Source organism: Eublepharis macularius, chromosome 17 (assembly GCF_028583425.1).
Source record: "Eublepharis macularius isolate TG4126 chromosome 17, MPM_Emac_v1.0, whole genome shotgun sequence".
Classification (NCBI taxonomy): Eukaryota; Metazoa; Chordata; class Lepidosauria; order Squamata; family Eublepharidae; genus Eublepharis; species Eublepharis macularius.
The window spans coordinates 18,631,977-18,652,280 of NC_072806.1; the positions used below are offsets into that span (position 1 = coordinate 18,631,977).

The 20,304-nt window shown below is 46.7% G+C and overlaps 1 protein-coding gene across 3 annotated transcripts in view; it reads left to right on the top strand.

Moving 5' to 3' along the window:
- Positions 1-20,304, top strand: part of HIP1 (huntingtin interacting protein 1) — a 69,514-nt gene that overhangs the window by 25,370 nt on the left and 23,840 nt on the right. For all 3 annotated transcript variants that reach the window (XM_055001343.1, XM_055001344.1, XM_055001345.1), the window contains exons 2-7: positions 9,576-9,639; positions 10,977-11,119; positions 14,130-14,186; positions 14,883-14,963; positions 17,659-17,735; positions 18,687-18,748. In XM_055001343.1, coding sequence (XP_054857318.1) covers positions 9,576-9,639; positions 10,977-11,119; positions 14,130-14,186; positions 14,883-14,963; positions 17,659-17,735; positions 18,687-18,748 — 484 coding nt within the window. The remainder of the gene's footprint in view (positions 1-9,575; positions 9,640-10,976; positions 11,120-14,129; positions 14,187-14,882; positions 14,964-17,658; positions 17,736-18,686; positions 18,749-20,304) is intronic.

Genomic DNA, 20,304 nt, shown 5'->3' on the forward strand with positions numbered 1-20,304 from the left:
CTGCAGATGCCAAACGCTGCAGGTGGGGAGGGGAGAAGTCCAGATGCTCCTTGCATTGGAGCTGCGATGTTTGAAGCTCTGGGAGACCTTTTTCTCATTCTTTTGTTGTCAGAGAGGTGAGGACAGGAGCGGGCTTCTATCTCTTGTAGTCGCAGTGAAGAAGCCAGACCCAGAGCCTTGGGAACAGAAGCAAGGTTTGGGTCCAGTAGCTCCTTAGAGACCAGTCAGTCCCTAAGGTGCTACTGGACCCAGATTTTTCTTTTCTATACTACAGACCAACATGGCTCCCTACCTGAAACTCTCTTTGGCGAATAAGGCGGCCTTTCAAGGAGCACAAAAGTCTAACTTGGTCCAGCCTGGAGGGCCTGGCTTAGCTTTGTATTGGGAGGAGGGGAATGATAAGCTGTTAATTGGCTGTTGGTGACTTCATGCCATTTCTGTAATTAAGCCCTAATCAATGCTTTTAGGGTAATCAGCCTCCTGGAAAAGGGAGCTGATGGTCCCAGGAGGGCATCTCTTGGCTGGAGCATAATGGAAGTGATAGGCAAGTTTCAGGCAACTCGTTCTACCAGGAGGTGGGATGGAGCAAGAGGAGGTGGAGTTGACAAAAGAAGAGGTGAACCCGACACCCCCTCTCCTCAAAAATGAAGCCTACGTGTATGCTCCTCATAGGATACCTTAGGACATTTTGAGTTGCCATAAGTTGGAAGCGACTTGATGGCACGTAATACATGTGTATTCTGGTGCCTGGGCAGCATAGCAACATGCTGAAAAATGCTTATGATCTAACTGCTTAATCTCAGCAGTTGAAAATCACCTTCCTGGAGAGGTTTTGGCAATATTTCAGAAAAATACTAAAGGGGGCAGGGAGCGCCACTTTGGGTGAGGGACTGGTGTCAAGAAGGCATCTTTGTCCCCTTCCTGCCTCAGTGCAGGTGACAGAGTCAAGAGGGCATCCTTCTGTCAATCTGAACAGAGAATTGGGCATGTGGCAGAAAGTACTCCCTGAAGTGTCCAAGCAGTCAAGGGCTTCTTGGGTCAACAGAAGTGCTTTGAAAGGGGGACAGAGGGTTAGATCAAGACCTGTAATTTGGTCATAGTATTCTGCTGCTCTTCAGAACCAGGTAGCCACAAACAACAGCTTGTAGGGCAGATGGTGGGTCACCTGGGGTGCAGAGATGCTGCCAAGGTCTGACTGCTTAAAACTTCCGTCTTGTATCTGAGCAGGCATCTCTATGACTCAAAGCTGTGGTCATGAACTTTAGAACTACGTCAGTGACGCTTCAGGCAGCCAATCCCAGAGTTTCTGGTCTGGGTTCTGGGTATCTATTTTGGGTCGGACCTTTTTCAGTGTATTTGAAGGAAGGCACTGAGGTCTTTATCCCATGATCTTGGGGTCTAGGAAGAAGGTACTCTGTTGTTCAAGAGGTGCTCCTTTGGAGAAATGTCATGCTGATTCAAGAGTGCTTTGCTTGATCTAGCGGTCTTAGCTCATGGGGCATCCCTTCTTCTCTAGGCTTTTCTGTACAAGGTAGGGACAGGAAGTACTGAAATACCAAGTGTTCAGGATTCTGCCGAGGGGTGTTCTGTAAAACAGCAGGCCTTAGGAACGGGTGCAGATTAGTTACTCCAGAAGCTCCTAGAAGCTGTGGGTGAATTTCAGGGCAATGTTGAATGTTACACAGCACTCTGAGGAAAGAGGAATTGATGACCCTGCATGTTAATCAGTGGAAATTTCATATGTTTGGTCTGCTGAGGGATGTCTTCACTTTCCCTAGGTTTGTAAATGGCTTCCTGCCTGGCTGCCAGGGGGAAGTGAAACTTGCCTGGGGGACCAAGCAGGGAACATCTTCTCTGCCTTCGTGATTTAAGATTTTGATGGCTGAAGTGTCACTGTTACCACGCTGTTATGGTGTGTCTGTTGCCACTTCGTGGTGCTCTTTAGAGTTTACTTGGTGTGCTTGAGGAGAGAGGAATGTGGAGTACAGAGATGGTGTTTGCAGTGTATGTCTGTTTCTCAGGCTTTCCAAATGACCTGGTGGTGACGCAAGATTCCCTGAGCTGAGCTTTGTTTCTTTATGATGAACTCACAGTGCAAGTAAAGCGTTCTGGGACTGGTGGGAAGATCGTAATTCAGACATGACACTGGGTGAGCCAAGTTGACTGTGGAACTCTGCATAAAAGGGCATACCTTGGTTGTTCATTGCCCGCTCCCCTTGCCTCTCTGTGCCTCTTGTGGGAATGCTGGTGTTACTCTGGGGCCTTGGGAGATGTTGCCATGCTGTCACTGTATTGTTTGCTTTCTTCCCATAGAGAATACAGGGGCAGGAACCTTTTGATCTGGCAGCTGCTGTCTCCTTTCTTAGTTGGGTGGGGCTGAGCCAGTGGCCTGGAGGGATGGCGGCTTGGGAAGGATGGGGGGCAAAGCTTGTTTTCAAGGAGAAAAGGTGTCTCTAAGAAGGATTTGGGAGCCGTGTCTGCGAACAGAAGGCCCTACCCTCCATATTTTCAGCCAAACAGAGAGATGCACGCTTCTGTGAAACTTGGGCTACTAAAACAGCTCTTCATTTATTTCTTAAGTAAAATGAGAAGAAGGTGATGTTGTTTTTCTTTTAAAAAAATTAGCTGGACTTTGGCCTTACATGAAGTTTTTAATCTATTATTTAGTGCTTTTTAGATTTGGGGAAGGGGTATTTATTTGGGGGACAGAAGGGTGGGCAAGACCTAACCTGGATAGCCCAGGCAAGCCTGGTCTCTTCAGATTTCAGAAGCTAAGCAGGGTCAGCTGTGGTCAGTAACTGAATGGGAGACCTCCAAAGAAGACCAGGGTTGTAGAGCCAGGCAATGGCAAACCACCTCTGTTAGTCTCTTGCCTTGAAAATCCCACTAGGGGTTGCCATAAGTCAGCTATGACTTGAAGGCACTTTCTACCACCACCAAGGTGAGCAAAGGGTGCCGTGACCATTACCAAAACTCTGGCCGCCTCAAAGTGGATGATAAGGTGCTCCAGCGCTTCCTGCTCTGGATGTGTGCTCATATGTGCGAAGGCTGCTTTGCTAGCTTTCCAAGCAGCTGGGGTACTGCCAACAAAGAGGAACTGCTGTGCAGCAGGCTCCTTGCTGAAGAGGAAGCTTGCAATAGTGGTTTTGAGGCTGGGGCATGTTTAGGGCTATTGGACTCTTGTGCTCCTCTCCCACCCAGGTGTGCCTGTATCCTCCTCCTTAGGAAGATGACCGTGGCTCAGGCCCATTGTGCTGGCCTGGTATTATGCAAGGCGAAAGCTTGCAGGGAGTGAGCATGCTCTGCATGTATCCTTAGAGGGCCGGTGTCCATTTGTCCAGGATTGTGCCTAGAAGCCGTTTGTTTTCTTCTCTTACCCATGGCCGGTTCCATTATCATTGAAGTGATGTTCCTGCGAATGCATGACCTATTATTCTGACCTGTATTTAATTTTGATTATAATGGTTATGTACTGTCTAGGTCCCTCAGGGAAAGAAGAGTCTCCCTTGGAAATGTTTTGGGTGTTGAAGAAGCCATGATAAAGGAGTTTATTTTTTTTATTCTGCAGTCAAACTTAGGTTAGACTAAACATTTTCCAAGGTTGTTAACATAATATTCCTGTGCATCTGTTAGCAGAGCCTTTCATTGTCTTTATTTATTTCAGTGTCATCTGTGGCCCCGGCAAGAAATGAAGGCTTAAGCTGCAGCCAGAAACATTCAGGTTGGACATTTTGGACAGCCTTTTGGTTGAAAGGGGCAGTTGAGCACTAAAACCAGCTGCCCGGGAGGGGGGCGGGATGTCGAAGGACCTTCATCACTGGATGGGGAGAGCAAGTTTGGTTGGCAACTTGTGCTTCTCCAGTCTCATGCAAAGTAGGGAATTGCTCTTCCATTTTGGAGGCACGTGTTGCTTAAGCCCAGCCACCAGAAAAGCTCTCTTTCCCCCACTCCTGGAGGCTTAGCCAGCCTGACCGCCTCAGCACTTCCCCTGGAACTGAAGCTGATCAAGCAGACAGAGAGCAGGAACCAGGAACAACCATTGGGCTCCACTGCACTTGTGAGAGGGTAGTTTGCTTCTTGCACATCCTGAAGTTGTCACCTGCCCTATGGCTTTGGATGGCTGTGGTTCAAGTGCACTTATTTGCTTGTATTTTACGTTACTTCATTTATATCCTGCTTTTCTCTCCAATGGGGAGGCTTACATAATTCTTCTTGCCTCCATATTTTCCTCTCACAACAACCCTGTGAGGTAGATTAGGCTAAGGGGCTATGACTGGCCCAAGGTTACCCAGTGAGCTTCCATGGCAGAGCGGGGAATCCAACCTGGGTCACCCAGATCCAAGTCCGTCTCTCTAGTCACTACACCGTACTGCCTCATATGCACTTGCTTGTAAATGGTTGGCAGAAAGCACCAGTGCTCTTGAAATGAGTCTTGCGACATGGAGCTGAACTAGAAACGAGGAACACTCACCTCCAGCTCTGGTGGCATAATCTCCATTCTCCATGGGCTTTGTATGCAAGCTGCATTGTAATAAACCACCTGTTGTACTCTGTGTGTGTGAGTGTGTGGCCTGTGATCTAGAGCTTGAACTTCAGGTCTTCAGCTGATCTGCCAATCCCAAATGCCCTCAACAGGAGTTCTCAGGCTTCCCAGAACTGCTCGTTTCCAGCTTTGGCAACAATCCCTTTTGAGTTTGCTGTGGCTACTGTGCCTTCTCCGTTTATAGATGCCAGTAAAGAATGAATATTCATTACTCCTTGTTGATCGGAAAAGAAGGCCTGGCAGCATGTGACCAAAATGGCTGCCACTTGGTTGCAGGGTTCAGGTATGGTGTATCAAACAGTATGATGCTGAGCCGAATGAGATGTGGCTGGCTATAGTGAGAGAACCGCCCCAGAGTCCTTGGTCACATCCTGCGAAACACAGTGAAATTAGCGGACAACTGAGATGCTTGTCAAGTGAAGAGGTTGTTGGCTTTTACAACGTAGAGCAAAGGTCAGCAACACTTCATAATTAAAGAGCCAAACTACATAAAAAGTCTGAGTTAGAAATTGACAAAGAGTAGGTATAAGAAAGCCCATTTGAAAAGATACAGCTTCACTTTACTGATTGACGTCGATTAATAATCTGTATGCCTTAGGCAGTTTTTTGTTTACATTGTTTTTCCAGTTCTGTAATCTTGTCTTACCGCATTGTTTATTGGAAGTCTCTGCTGCTTAACCAAACTGTTTTTTGTGTTTTATAATCTGCCTTGAGTCTCAAGGAAAAAGGCAGCCTGTAAATGATGTTAACAGTAATGATAATATAATCTTCTGCACTGGTTATTATGAGGCCTTTATTAGGAAGTGCTACACATAAGGTCTCACAATAAGTAATAAATACACACAGGAGGAGCGCTCTGCCCAGTTGTTTTAGCGCACTGGAATAAATTTGTGCATGGTTCAGATCTGGAATTCCTGGCCAGAATTCACCTCTATCATTTTCCTTTCTACAAAGCATCTCTAAGAAGCTCTCAAGTTCCCTAAAATCTGTTCCTGCTATTTTTTTTCCGTGCTGGTTATTTTAGTATCCACCTACCCATCCGCTGTATCTTAAAGATTTCATATCCTTTTTTAAAGAGCTGTATTTGGTTCTGTACTGAGCCATACATTTGGCTCTGGAGCTGTACGTTGCAGCCCCCTGCTCTAGGGTTGGTCCCAAGGACTCTTTCTTCATAGTGCTTCTCTTCTGATCTTGGGTTTCCTGAAGCAGTGTGCTTGACCAATCTGTATGGTACCCTGCTCCCTGCCTGTTGTGTTGGGGGTGTGTGATTGAGTTGGTGTTTTCCTGTGTGTTGCAGCCGATAATTGCTTCTCCGGAACCTGCTCCGTACAGAGTGGCTGAAGCAGGAAGCACCGGACAATACTGCTCTTTCAGCTGAGCACTGACCGCTTCCATCCCTTGTGGCTCCAGGAAGCCCTCGACCCTGAGAATGCTGAGTCCTATTGATGAACCTTCCAGAAGAGAGCAGGGTGGCTCTTGAACTGGTGCAGAAGGGAGGAAATCAGGCTCCAGAATCTGCCCTGCTCAGCCTCCGCCCCCCCACCCACCCCCGCCCACAGCAGCTTAACCGGAGAGATTTCATTCAGAGCTCTGCAGCTGGGCAAGGCATCCTTGGAGGTTCGGGCTTTTCAAAGCGATATTGCTGGCTGGCAGCGCAGTTGGACTGTGAGACTTCCGCTTCCTCCCTCTCCCCAGATGATAATGCTCCTTTGTGGGACGTCAAGGGAATTCTCACATGGCATTTGAAGCATAAATGCCTTATGGCAAGGCAAAGGGACCTTTGTCGGCTTTGGTGAATTTCCAACTGATGCTCTAGTTCCAAGTGCAAATCTAACGCTTCAATTGGCAGGGCTGGAAAAATCATCTAGTTGCTAGGAGGCAGGAAGCTGATCTTGGGGCCAGCGTTGCACAGGAATGGCTGTTTCAGGTTCCTCAACACTAACATTGCAGGCGATCCTGTGCCTGAGAATTTTCTAGCCAGGCCTACGTGGGGTGGACTTCCACAGGGTCGACTTCAGCATGGCTCTGCTGAGGGGTTTGGTTTTCCGGTGTAGGCCAAACTGATTTTGAGTCCCTGAACAATTTTCCCTATAGGTGAAAGTGTTGGGAGATCATGGCGGGTGGAGATGGTGGTGCACGTTGCACTTCTTTTACTGTATTGTATGTGAACGTTAACATGGTTTTGTTTGAAAGATGGGGTTTTGTTTGGTTTTAATGGTCTTTAAGGTGTGTTTTTAATTTTGTATGGTTTTAATCTGTTATCCGCCGTTGTGGCCCTGATGAGGACAGAAAGATGGGCTCAACTGAAAGATGGTTTTAAAACTGTATTCGCTGTTTAATGTCATTTTAGAGTGTGTGTTGATTGTAATCCGCCCTGAGCCTGCTGGTGTGGGGAGGGCGGACTATAAATCAAATATAAATAAATAAATTTTGTAAATCAATAAAATTTATTTTTGACTGAATAAGGGATTGTTTATTTCAAAATCTCTTGCTTTCCCCACCGGCATGGCTTGTTCTTCCAGTCTCTGTAGTGCCCTCTGCTTTTGGTAGTCAGATATTATAATTCCTTTAAAACATTTGACTGCAGAAAAGCCTTCCTTCAGCATCGGAGTTGGCCATGGCAGCATTGATAGTTGCAGGACCGCGGTTTGCTTTTGTAATGGTGTAGTCTCATTTAGCAAGACTAACAGTGCAATAGATCAATGGGCTTAAACTGGTGTGACTCTTCTTAGGATTACACTGTAAATGTTGAGATACTCCTTAACTAGTCCACCGTGAAGGTTGGTTGACCGGGACTTCATGGGAAGAGGCCCTTTGGGGCTGGGTGCCTGAAGGATCATCTATTCCCATACTATTCACCTCTATGCTTAGACTAGAACAGCCAAGTTAAGATCTGCCCCTCAAGTCCTGCTGTCTGTGCCCCCGCTTTCAGAGGTAAGGCAGGTGGTGACAAGAGACAGGGCATTTTCTGTGGTGGCACCTTGCCTCTGGAATGCCCTTGCTCATGAGGCTTGCTTCACCACCTGCTTTACTTTCTTTTAGGCACCAGGCCCAAACAGATCTTTCTATCCAGACTTTTACTGATTTTTATCTTAGCGGCTGTTTAATGGTCTGCTCCAGTTTTTTATGGGTAGTGTTTATGGATAGTTTTTATGCTGCTTATGGCCGATGGCATTTTAAAAATATCTTGTTTTTAATACTGGGGTCATTTTAACGGGAGCAGGACTCTGGAAAGGCAGCTTCACAGTATCCTAAATAAATAAATTGTGGGACTCCGTCCCCCAGGAGGTGTGACTGCACACGCATCTCTGCATAATCTGAAAGTATGTCTATTGTGGGAGGCTTTGGAATTAATTTGATGATTAAGGTTTAAGGTTTTAACATGGTTGTTTCTCTTTAAAAATGATTTTTTTTAGTTGTGCCTGATTATTACAAGTTTATCAGTTGTTTTATTGGTGGTCTTGGATGTGTGTAAACAGAAAGGCAACGTATAAATCAAATAAATAAATGAAGTGTACTGTGAGACAGAGCAAAAGAAGGCTCTTGGATGGGCAACCCCCTGTGCCCCCCCACCCCACTGCCAGTCTTTAGAACAGGACTAGCAATCCCAAAAGCAGCAAGAATGCGAACATGTATTTTCTTTAGGATAGCTGCCTATGGAGCCTGGCAGTAGATTATGTTGAGTCATTCCCTTGGGCAAGAGGGAAAGCACTGCTGGTAAAATGAGTGATCCCCCCCCCCCGTACTGGATCCCAAGTGCTCTCTTGTCTCCTCCAGAGGGGAAATCTCTGAGTAGAAAAGTTGTGCCTTCAGACTGCTCAAGCTGCTCTGCCCATTCTTGTTAGGAAATGCTCTCAATCCCGCAGACTCTTCCTGCTGTATTGAATGAATCCCCATAGAAAAGCCATTGCTAGGAGCGCGCTCTGGTATTTAAAACACCACCTGCAGTCTGTGAAAAGGCTGCAGCTGGCTGTAAGGCATTGTGTGGCTTCATATTTGTAGAACATGGGATGATGGCCTTTTCAATCTAAACCTATCTTCCGGGGTAAACCAGGCAGTGAGGGGGATGGGAGCAGGGTAGGGTTGGAATTGTCCTGGATGCCTTGCTAGGAAGAGAACAGAGGGTATCTTCATTGGCTAAGACAACTAACAGGATTTGTCAAGATAAATTGGTTTGTGTAAAAGAAGACAGCATTTTTCTACAAACCTTTGTGGAAACCAAGATGGGAGCAACTTCTAAATAGGGTGTTCCCCTTTCCAGTTGCCAGAAATTGAGCCAGGAAACTTGTGGTTGGCCACTAGTTTGTGCTGCCAGTTTTGTCGGCAGTGACACCTGACTCCCGCCTCCACTGCCCAAATTCAGGCACATTTCTCATAACCTCAGCATCGTGTGCCAGGGCAGTGAGCACAGTTGGCACTGCCACCCAGGATTGTGGGACTGCTGTCCTTCAGAAGTCTTTTTCCTCCCCCTAAAGATGTCTGAAGAAACACGGAAACTTCCAAGCCCCATCACCCAAACTGACTGAGGATACAAGTGGGAGGGAAACAGCAAAGCTGGCCCTGATGCATCTTGGCTGGAGAAGGAGCGGGAGGCTTGGCAGTGCGGCCGGAGGCCTACCCTGTCCTCGGACTCATCTCCCAGGTTCTCCTGGATGCCCGAACTTCCCTGCTTCCTCAGGGGCATGCGCAGCTGTCCCCTCATTCAGACCACGCTAGCTCTCAGGATGATTGGCCTGGCTTGACCTCCCACAGCTCTAGCAAGTCTCCCCAATACTCTCATCTGACCGCTTCACCCACTGTGTTGAGCGAACAGCTCTTGGCAGCTGCTGCTGAGCGTGGCAGCTGCCAGAGCCTTCCCAGAAATGGATCCGGGAATTGGCAGAGCGCAGCGGACATGGGAGGCTGGTGCCAGCCATTGACAGGTGCTTGGGGGCGGTGGTGGTGGTGTGTCTGTTAGCCTGCAGCCCCTGCCTTTCCTGCTAATGTTTCCCTTCCTTCTCTGAGTTTTTTCCCCCTCGCTTTTCTTTTTCAGACCGTCAGCATCAACAAGGCCATTAATGCTCAGGAAGTCGCCGTCAAAGAGAAACACGCCAGAAATATCCTCTCAAAGTAGCAGCTCTGAAAGAAGGAGGCGGAGGTAGAAGATGCCGTGGGTGGTGTTTGCAATGCCAAAGCCGAGAACCCATCATGTCTTGTCCAAGCTGAACTAAGTTACTTGGGGAGATGGGTGGTGGGGAACAACTGCTATGAAACAGGACATTCCGGGGCTCGAGGCTGTCTGGAAGATTTTTCCTCTGAATCCTAGCTATGTGGTATTCAGAGGTCAGAAGGAATGCTCTCTACATGTGCTCTGAAACACCTTCTTTGAGATTCCATAGTGACAGAGTGGAGCTCAGGCAACAGAAATGGGTTCTTTGGGCTGAGCGGGCATGCAGGCTTAGGATCTATTCTCCTTCCCTAGACTGCAGAGTGCTACCATTATCTGTTGCCCGTTTTGCCTGGCAAAGTAGCCTGGCATTCCCTCTGCTTACCTACAAGCCATGTTCTTGCCGCTTGCCACAACAAGGGGCGTTTGGGCCTGGCCACTAAGAGATGTTGGTTCCAAGGCAGAGCTGGGGTTTGCTTCCCCACAGCTGTGAGTGGGAGAATTGCAGGCAGCAGCCGATGAGGGAAGTAGATAGCCACGCAGGGTAGCTTTCATTGGCTGCATCCAGCAGTATCTGGAGTACCTCCTCCCAGAGTTGGGGGTGACTGGGCAAAGGAGCCTAGCTGAGAGTGGGGAATTTGCTGTTTATCCTTAACCAGCGGGTCCAGCATCCCCCTCTTTCAGAGTCCCACATGGACTTAGCAGCTAGCTTGGATGGATGTTAGCACTAGGTGAGGCACCCTGTCCTGGACAGGGTCTGCATTTGGGTGTGAGGGGTTTGGTGCAAATCCAGTGAGCCTCAGTTTGTGATCAAATCTTTGTCTGTACCCCAGAAAGCCATCTGCAGGGAGCAAGGGTGGCTGGTTCTTGCCAAAAGAGCACTAGCAATCGGTTGAGGTATCTAGCAAATTCATCCTACCTGCTGGAGGACACAAGGCTTCTGCCTTCTAGGTGACACTTGTGGGCCAGTCTGCAGTGTGGGTAAAATACACCTGTCTTCAGGCCAGACTCTCACATTCCTTTTCAGACTTTAAGGTTCCCATGAACACAAAAGCAGATCGGTTTGTAGCGAGGAGTGCTTCTCAGTCACTCCAGCTTGTGTCAAGATGGATATTGCAGGCCCTGCTACTTGGCTGCCCAGGCCTTGCTCTCCCTCTCTCTCCCCCCTTCTCTCTCTGCCTGTGGGTATCTGTTACTTATTTTTGTCATCCCCCTCTGCCCCCCCCCAAGAAATCAGGGTGCTCCTTTTCCTTGGAATATCAGACTTTTCCTTAGCTTGCTTCTTACCATGCATCCTGGGGACGCACCACGAGAAAGGAGCCCACACCTTCTGGTCTGTCGTGAACCGCTTGCCTCTCTCCAGCAATGCCGTACTCTGCTGGAAATTTTGCCACGTCTTCCACAAGCTCCTCCGTGACGGACACCCAAATGTAAGGCTGGCCTCTTTCTCCTTTCTTCCTCCTGCCGAGTTTTGATCTGAGTGACCTGTTTTTGCAAGCGAGATTCTGGGGATGAGATAGGGCTGGTAGTGTCTGAAATGATTCCTTTTTTTCCTGAGGCTGTGTTCCTTAGGCCTGGATCACTGCATGATGGTCCATCAGTTTGGTGCATGATGGTCTATCAGGTGGAGCCAGTTTGGTGTAGTGGTTAAGAGCACGGGACTCTAATCTGGAGAAGCGGGTTTGATTCCCCACTCCTCCACTTGGAGCCAGCTGGGTGACCTTGGGCTAGTCACAGCTTCTAGGAGCTCTCTCCGCCCCACCCACCTCACAGGGCGTTTTGTTGTGGGGATAATAATACAACAGGAGAGAGAATCGCGGAGAGAACTGGTAGAAACAAAAGCAAGAAAACCCGCGATATACTGACTAAGATGTAATAAGACACAGTCAATAGAGCAATAAAGCAAGGAAAACAGTGAGTCCTTCTGTGGAAAATATTCTAATATAGAAATGTATAGTTCTATGTCTGTCATATACGGTCTGTGTACCCAAAGTGAGTAAATTCTTAAAGTGCTACTGCAAATGGGTGAAGGATATACACACTGGAAACACAGAACACAAATGGTAAGGTGCTAGTCCTCAAAGAGTAATTATATTGCACATGGAAATATTAAAGTGCATGAACAGCAGCATATAACAAAGCATATCCAACAATCATAAGTCCAACAGTAAAGAAGGTCCAAAAAGCACTTACATCACAATGGTATTAGAGGAAATAAGACTTGACACGAAGGTTCTTCATTAAGTGGCTGTGGAGAGTGTGAAGAGTCTCATAATAACTCTTAACGGGATATCTAGATCCTCATTGGCCCATTTCAATATCAATCTTTTTCAAAGAGTCACAGTCAAACAGCAATCATGTTGCAAGAACACAGAAGTAACGACATTAGTTAATTAGTTAATTAGTTGCAAAGTGGCCCAAAGGCTCTCGGTAGTGAGGATAATAATGACATACTTCGTAAACCACTCTGAGTGGGTGTTAAGTCATTCTGAAGGATGGTATATAAATCGAATGTTGTTATTATCATCATCATCATCATCATCACATCCAACAAGGAGTCGAAATGGGCCCTTACTTAGAGGGGACTAGTGGCAGAACATTGTTGGCTGTTGGAGGTTCTTTTTCTGAGGTTGATTGAGGGCAGCATTCGTTTTTATACCTGTTCGGACTGCCAAGGGTACCCACCCCTGACAAATTTGCTCTACCTAACCTTTACAAATACTGTATTTGCTCAAAAACAGGACAACTTTTTTCCAGGTATGCCATCAAAAAAAAAAGAGAGTCAGTTTAAATTCTCATAAACATTACAGTGATGTCCAGTAATTTTTTAAAAAAATGTGTATAACATCTTTAATGGGGGAGGTGAGACTCGTCTTACATTCAGGGTTATCTTCTTTTCAAGTGAACATGGCTCCTCTTCATCTAGGCAGTGTCCCATAATTTTCTCACCCACAGCTGGGCTCCTTGGAAATTTTGCCAGTTGTTATGGCTTGAATTATACTGTCTTGGTTGCAATAATCAAATTGCTAATAAAGATATTAATATTTGGACTAACAATGCATGTGTATATGAATGTGCCTATTATAGTAATGTTACCGTTTTAGGATTTGCTGGCATTTATGTTGTGTTTCATAATCCTTTTCATGATTTTGAGCACATTGTGCTGATAGTTGTAGTGGCAACAGCCCCAAGTTTCTTTAAAATACTTGTACACAACTTCTTGACAAGTGCCCAAGGTGGTTCACAATAATAAAGTGGTTAAGACAAATTATGCAACAATATAATCTGACTCAAAAACCACCAAGAGCAGCAAAAATGGAAAATAAATTCTGTAGCTTAACAGGGAGTCTTACATTACAGCTTTCCACATTTGTTGCATCTAATATTTCAGAGATCCCAGTTGCAGTTGGTCTTTAAGGGTACAATCTGCTGCTCTGTCCTCTTGTGCAAATCTTGTTGGAATGCACAGAAGTGGTGCAGAAACTCCCCTGGGTTGTGCCTGTTTTGGGGTCTCCTTTTGGTTTTCTGCTTTAGGCTCCAAAATGCTCTGTTGACTAGCAGCCCTCATACATCTGGCTAGTACCTGGCCTGCAAAAGTCTGTTCAGCAGCTCCTACTTTATGGTTCAGACAGATACAGAGACTTTGGAAGAGCTCTTGATTTCATGGATAATCTTTGCAAACTGATAAATATTATTTTTTCCCAACTTCCTAGGTCGGCCTTCTGGGGTTTTTTTCAGCTGAGTGGTAATTTAATTTTATAGAGTACATTCAGGTTAACATCCAGTCATTATTCCTTGATGTAATTTGGGGTTCTAAATTGGTTTATTCCAAGTATGCCTGATTTTTTTCTCTTTGTATTGGCATCTTTATAATTGTGATGATTTCAAGCACTGGCCCAGTGTAGACATAACACTTAACCATGGTTTGTGCTAATCATGTTAACCCTGGTCAGGATCCCAGTTGTACCACAAAACTAATGTTAAGCTTGTTGAACTAAGCTCTCTCCTTAGTGGAAGTGCCATAGTCAGACTCCATCATTGCTTTGTAAACAAAGAGGCTAGAGAAGCAGAAGAACAACCTAAACCATTGTTTGTAAATATAAGTTAACCATGGTTAACAGAAACAATGGTTTGCAACTCCACTTTGAACCTTGGTTTCACATCCCGTTTGTAACTAGAGTTTAGGTATTCAGATGTCATGCTTTAACCATGGCTAAGGAAAATAAACCATGGCTGGGTGTTATGGCTACATAGCTAGGGCCAGGGCTTCTTTCCAATGATTGTCCAGAGTCTGATATTGACACCATTAGGTTCTCTGTGTATAACATTATTTTGATTAGCCTATCTGTTAATCAGCACTTTCAGGATTCATGTTCTTCCTAACCGTTTGTCACAAAGCTCCCCAATGGCTGCTTTCTCTCATCTCCCTTCCTCTGGCAGGTCTTGAAGGATTCCGTGAGGTATAAGAGTGAGCTCAGCGATATGAGCCGCATGTGGGTGAGTGCTCGCTTGGGCCTGAAGGGCAGTAGCAATACGCTTACTTGTGAAGGAGCTTCTTGGGCTTTCCCAGTCCTGAACTGAGGTGCCAACCGGATACCGTTGGTTGGGACTCTTGATTTTTAGACCTCTGCCCGATATTCCAGAGAGCTGCTGACAGTCTGAGTAGACAGTACTGATCTTAACGGACCAACGGTCTGATTCAGTATAAAGCAGCTTCATGCATGTTCAGGGGTGTTGCTCCATGGGTAACTTGTGCCATCAGTACTTGTAGTGCTACCTTAAAGATACTTTAGTGGTGATAGTTGTTCGTATGGGAGTCCACGAATAAGTTTGGAAGAGGGGATTGGGTATCTACATTCCACCTAGCTTAGGGCATCTCTTAACTTCAGCAGTGGCTGCAGACTCCTGCATGCACAAGGATGGCATTCCTGATTCCAGACAGGTGCCACGTGTGTGCAATGTGGACAGGAGTAGGGTGTGGGCACCTAGACACTGCCAATGGAGCCTGGCTAGGGTTCGGGGGGGCAGGTTTCAGAATACCTGTATTATGCTTCTGTCTTAAATATCATGAACTGACTGTTTGAGTGCCCAGGGAGAGGAGTGTGAACTAGTCCAAGGCATCTCTAGTGTTCTGGACCTTTTCTACAAAGAAAACTGCTAAAGATAAGCCTTACCATCTACCTGTCTTCACAGGGCCACCTGAGCGAGGGCTATGGGCAGCTGTGCAGCATCTACCTCAAACTGCTGAGAACCAAGATGGAATTCCACACAAAAGTAGGTAGCTTTTCTTCCTCCTTCAAAAACCAACAGCCCTAACTGCACAAAGGGAAGATCCTCGTGCCTTCCCTGCTCTCTGAAATCAGACCAAGGAACCTAGGAAAGATCACAAAGCAGTAGCTGGACACCATTTGGGATGCAGTTAAAGGGAGGGGTGGGAATATCCTTGCTATAGATTTAGTACCATAGGGAAACTGGATGTTGCAGCTTTAGCGAATCACAGGCGTTTGGGGTCTTGGTTTTTCTCAGGCAAATGACAGAGAGCAAAACAGCCTGGGCAGAATTTGGGCAACTTGTGGATCTGGTTGTGTTGTTTTGGAAAAATAGTCTGTGCTGTGCTTCCTCACACTCTAAAAAGCAGTTGGCTGGCTCTTCTTTTTTTTAAACAAAAATTTTGGGGGTTGCACCAGGTGTTGGACATGCCCCGAACGAAGGGCTGGCTAGATCTCCTCTCCACTGTTCCAGGCAGCACTATCGTCCTTTTAATGGAGTCTTTTGAGAAGACAGTTACTGATTTGTTGAATCTCATCTGGTTTGTTTATCCTCTAGAGTCTGATCCAATATGGCAGAGTTGCCTGCTGGAAGCACCCTCCCATGCTTGAGTTTATCGCTGAGTCTATCTGGGAGCTAAAACACACAAGACAAATTACATGTGGATACTCAAGTGAAGGGAGACGCAATGCTAGCTGGGAAGCGGAGTTGTAAAAGACAGATTGGAAGGCTTTGTCAATTTCCCTTCTCTACAGAGCCAGGGAGATCCCTCCTCAGAGGGTTTATTTCATCTTCCCCCTCCCTGAAGGCTCTGTCAGTTTCACCTCCCCCTCTGGGAGGTAAAGATTAAATAAATAAACCCTCTGAGGAGCAATCTCTGTGGTTCTGTAGAGAGGGGAAATTGACAAAGCCTTCCAATCTGTCTTTTACAACTTGGCTTCCCGGCTAAAATTGCGTCTCCCTTCACTTGAGCATCCTCATGTAATTCGTCTCGTGTGTTTTAACTCTGAGTTGCGGCTGCTCTAGCACAAAGCTGTCTTGTCAGAGTAGGAGGGGAGGGGCTTTTTGTCATCTCATCATCTTACTTCTACTCAACACAGCCAAAGGATCTTGGGGAAGAGGGGGAGAAGACTGCTTATGCACTTCTCATCTAGTTCTTTTCCTGTATGTGTAAGGCAACAGTCTCCAGCAGAGTGCCTGTGGGTGCCACAGTGTGCAGCCATTGTAGTTCGTGTCGCCTGCTTGCTTTTCTTATTTCTGACCCCTGCCTTATTTCTTTTCAAGTTCCCTTCTCTGTGTCCTTTCCTTCATCCTGTTTGCACTTCTTCATTTTTTGCTGTCCTTTGTCTCATTTCCATGTCAGCTCCTTCCCTTTTCTCTGCCCTTCTTTTTCTCTTCTGCCCTTCATCCCATCCTGTCCCGTATCTCCAGCTGGTTTCCAAGGTGTTCACATGATGATGGAAACATGGAGGGATTGGTGGCAATTTGGGAATGGCCTCCCTCCCCTGATGCAATCTAAACTGTCCGTTTTACCATCTCAGGATTTTGTTGTTTCATTTTGACAACCTGCTTAGGGACAGGTGTTCTGCTTTAGTCACAGCTTCCTGTTTCTTTACTTTAACTGGGAAGGGGAAATAGAATCTGGTGTCCTTTCATGTCCTTGGTTTGCTAGAGTTAGCAGAAGGAGAGATCTTTGAGGGCCAAAAAACTGTGAGCAGGGAGAAAGCGAAGTGTTTCGCTCATACACAGAACACTTTACTGGGTTGGATCAGTGGCCGGTGATGTGGCTTGGGTTTTCCCTGCCTGTCCATCAACTTCACTGACTCAAAACTGTCTGAAATGCTCCTTCACAAGCTCTCCTCCCAGACTTTGTGTTGCAGCCCAAGTTGTGATTGGCTTCAGGCCGACTAGTTTGTCTCGGCTGCGTCCCGTTCAGGAACGATTAAGATGGAAATGACCAGTATTTATAGAATGGAATCTGGGCAGCTTGTTGTGCATTCTGGACCGGGAAGCTCAGCTTAGAGCCCCGCGGCAAGCATTTCTTGGGCCTCTGTTTGGAAGGCAAGCGTATGTGTCTAATGAACAAACCCACAGCAGCTTGTGCGAGTGAAAGCGAATGAACATGAGATGCCTGTGAAGAATGGGGGCGGGGATACTTCTGTTGACTAATGATAGGGGAACGGCTGCTTCTGAAGCTCCTGCCAAGCATCGCTGCGCCACTGCCAAATTTCAGGATTAACTTAGCCAGTCTTCTGATATCCTGTTTTCTTAAAGCCTGCTTTTCCAGGGATAACTTCATAACCATCATTCATTTTGTTTCTTTTATGAGTTGTTATATGAATCCAAGTGAATAACAAGTAAATGTTTCCTCCTTCTCCTTTTCCTGGATTTCAAAATGAGCTGGAGAAAGGATACTGTCTTCAATTAGAGGGAGGAGGCGAAGGAGAGGAAAAGGCTTCCTCATGTATAAATCCATTTGCCCAATGAGGTGATGAAGCATTCCTAAGCCTCAGCTGGCAAGAGCTATCTCTGGCTCTGGTCCCAGAAATCCGCAGCGGCCTGCTTTTCCCCATTGGGCATTTGTGCTCTTCTGAGTTTGAGAGGTAAGAGGGAGAGCCTCCCTCCAGGTCTGTCTCTAGTTTGGCTGTTGATGTGCTTTCTGGTAATCTTGGTCCACATCTCCCCCTGCCTCACCCTGCAGAATCCCAGGTTCCCTGGAAACCTCCAGATGTCAGACAGGCAACTTGATGAGACGGGCGAGAATGACGTTAATAATTTGTAAGTGTTGCTTGGTGGGTGGCAACCTTTGTGGAGGGCTCAAGGGTATGGTGTGACCACTTGTTTTCTCCTTGGAATTCTGGCAACATCCACGTCCCTTATTTATTTGGGGGGGGGGTGGCCTTGCTTTCCACCATGTATAGCCTTTAAGGGTTTTTCCCTCTCATCAAAATTGCAAATTAGCAACATGCATCTGAATAGAAAAGTAGGATTCGAGTCCAGTTGCACCATAACAACCAACCAGATTTCCAAGTTATAAGCTTTCAAGAGACATGCTCCCTTCATGGGAGCTTGAGTCTCCCTGGAAATCTTGTTAATCTTTAAGGGGCAACTGGATTCAAATCTTGCTCTTCTACTGCAGACCAACATGGCTACCCACCTGAAACAATGCACCTACATAGCTATTGAACAGATATTTCAGTGTCTTCTCCCCAGTTCTCAAGGTCTTCCAGCTAATTATTGTTGCTCTATTTGTTGTTCCTCCTTCGTGGGTAAAAAAATCCTTTCCTCCATCCTTTGTAAATAGTTTTCCAGACTTTCAGTTGGCAGTTAGAGCCTGCCAGTCTCTGTGGGGGTGGATTTCTTCCTCCATCCCAGTTTGTGGAAGGGATGTCTGACTGCTGCCTCCCTCTCCCTTGGATGATCTCAGCATTTCTAGCTAACAGCTGGGTGGCAGACAGTTGGTGTACCTGGCCTGACTTGGCCTAACATTAGAAGTATAGACCAGGTGGCTGAGAAGCATGGGTGGGCTCACCTCTCAGGGTGGCAGGAGGGAATTAAAAGTAGGAGGGCTGTTAGGTGTGTTTCCAGTTCTCCTTTCTGTCACTGCCATGCTAGGTCTCTAATGCTGTTTGCTTGCTCACTGGGGACGCCACAAAAGTTCTGGGGTGATCCAGTTTAATGACAGTCATGCTGTCTTGTAGTTTACTTAACTCTTTCCCTTTCTCATAGTTTCCAACTCACTGTGGAGATGTTTGATTACCTGGAGTGTGAACTGAACCTATTTCAGACAGGTAAAGATCCATGCCAGGAACACTGGGCGCCTTCTGCAAGGCATTAGCTAAGAAGGGTTGTGCCTTATTGTCCTGACAGACATGCAGCCTTAACGGGGTTGGGCTGCCTCCCTGATTCCCCCCCCCCCGACCCACTAAAGGCAGACAATTTTCAGGGAAGTCAGAAGAGGGTATATGGAAGTTCTCATTCTGCTTTCACGCGTGTTGGCTAATGCACTTTCAATGCACTTGAGCGATCATTTCCAACAGGATGTTCCTGTGTGAAACAGGAAAATCTACTTGCAAACAGTTGCTAAACTGCACTGAAAGTGCATTATTCAATGTGTGTGGAAGCAGCCTTAGAAACTTCATTGCTACTGTGTCTGCTCTTTTTTAAAGGCCATGGAATGAGGGTGTCGATTGTGGTTCTGTGGGTGGGTGAAGGCAACCTAGCCTTAGGCTGCAGGAAGGGAGGGACCAAGGGCAGCTGAGCTCATCTGTTTTCCATCTGCTCCTCTATGATATATGTCCCTTCCAGTGGCTTTCCAATGCAGACAAGCACTGCCCTTTAAAATCTTCCATCTTCCCATTCCGCGTTGCTTGGAGTGTTTTGCTGGCGTTGCAAGCCTGATGCCATAAGGAGTAGTGCCTGTTCCATTTTTCTATTCTCTTTCTGGCACCAAGGCTGCCCAGCCTTGGGGGCTCCTGGTGCTTGGTCTTGGGAACTCTTTCCACCCTGTCTGCCGTAGCTCTTGGTTCCCGCAAGGAGAGGTGTTTGCACAGTGCCTTCTGATTTTGGCTGCCAGCCCAAGTGACTTCAGCAGGGAATAAAATCCATTCAGCAGGTTATGCCATAACAAGTTCTTTTAAATAACTCTCAAGGTCTTTCTTGGCTAATTGCTGGCAGTGCTGCTTTTTGGCAGCCCCGGTGCACTTGCGATAGGCTGCCTTCTGCATGATGCCCTCCCCCAATATTGTCCACTGGTCTGATCTCTCTCCCAGCTCTTGGCCATCTAGACCAGCTGTATAGTATCCTTATATCCAGTCAGGAGGCAAAGCCTTTCCCCCTTTTTGTTTTGGCTGTCAAGTTGCAGCTGAACTTACGGTGACTGCATAGTCTGCAGGACTTAAAGGCAAGAGATGTTCAGAGGTGGTCTGCCATTGCCTCCCTCTGCATAGCTGCCCTAGACTTCCTTGGTGATCTCCCATTCAAGTACTAACCAGAGCTGACCCTGCTTAGCTTCTGAGATCAGGCTAGCTTGGGCTATCCATGTCAGGACACTTTTCCCTTTGTGTACATTCAGTGCAGAGCAAAGGGAAAGGGAGGGAGGTGTTTGTCCCCTCCTAAAGCAGGAAAATGAACTTCACAATGGTGAGGCAGTGGTTGTTGTCTTTAAGGATCAAGGAGCAGTTGAGAATTGTTGGCCCTGAAAGCCTTGCCCTTTGCAGAGGACTACAGCTGAACTTCGAAGGAAATTGCATGTTTGTGTGCCTTGTTAAGGCATTTGTCATTTGCACAGCTCCGAGTTCCAACCTCCACTCCACTCCCGAGGCATCCAGCCCACCTCTCTATTGAA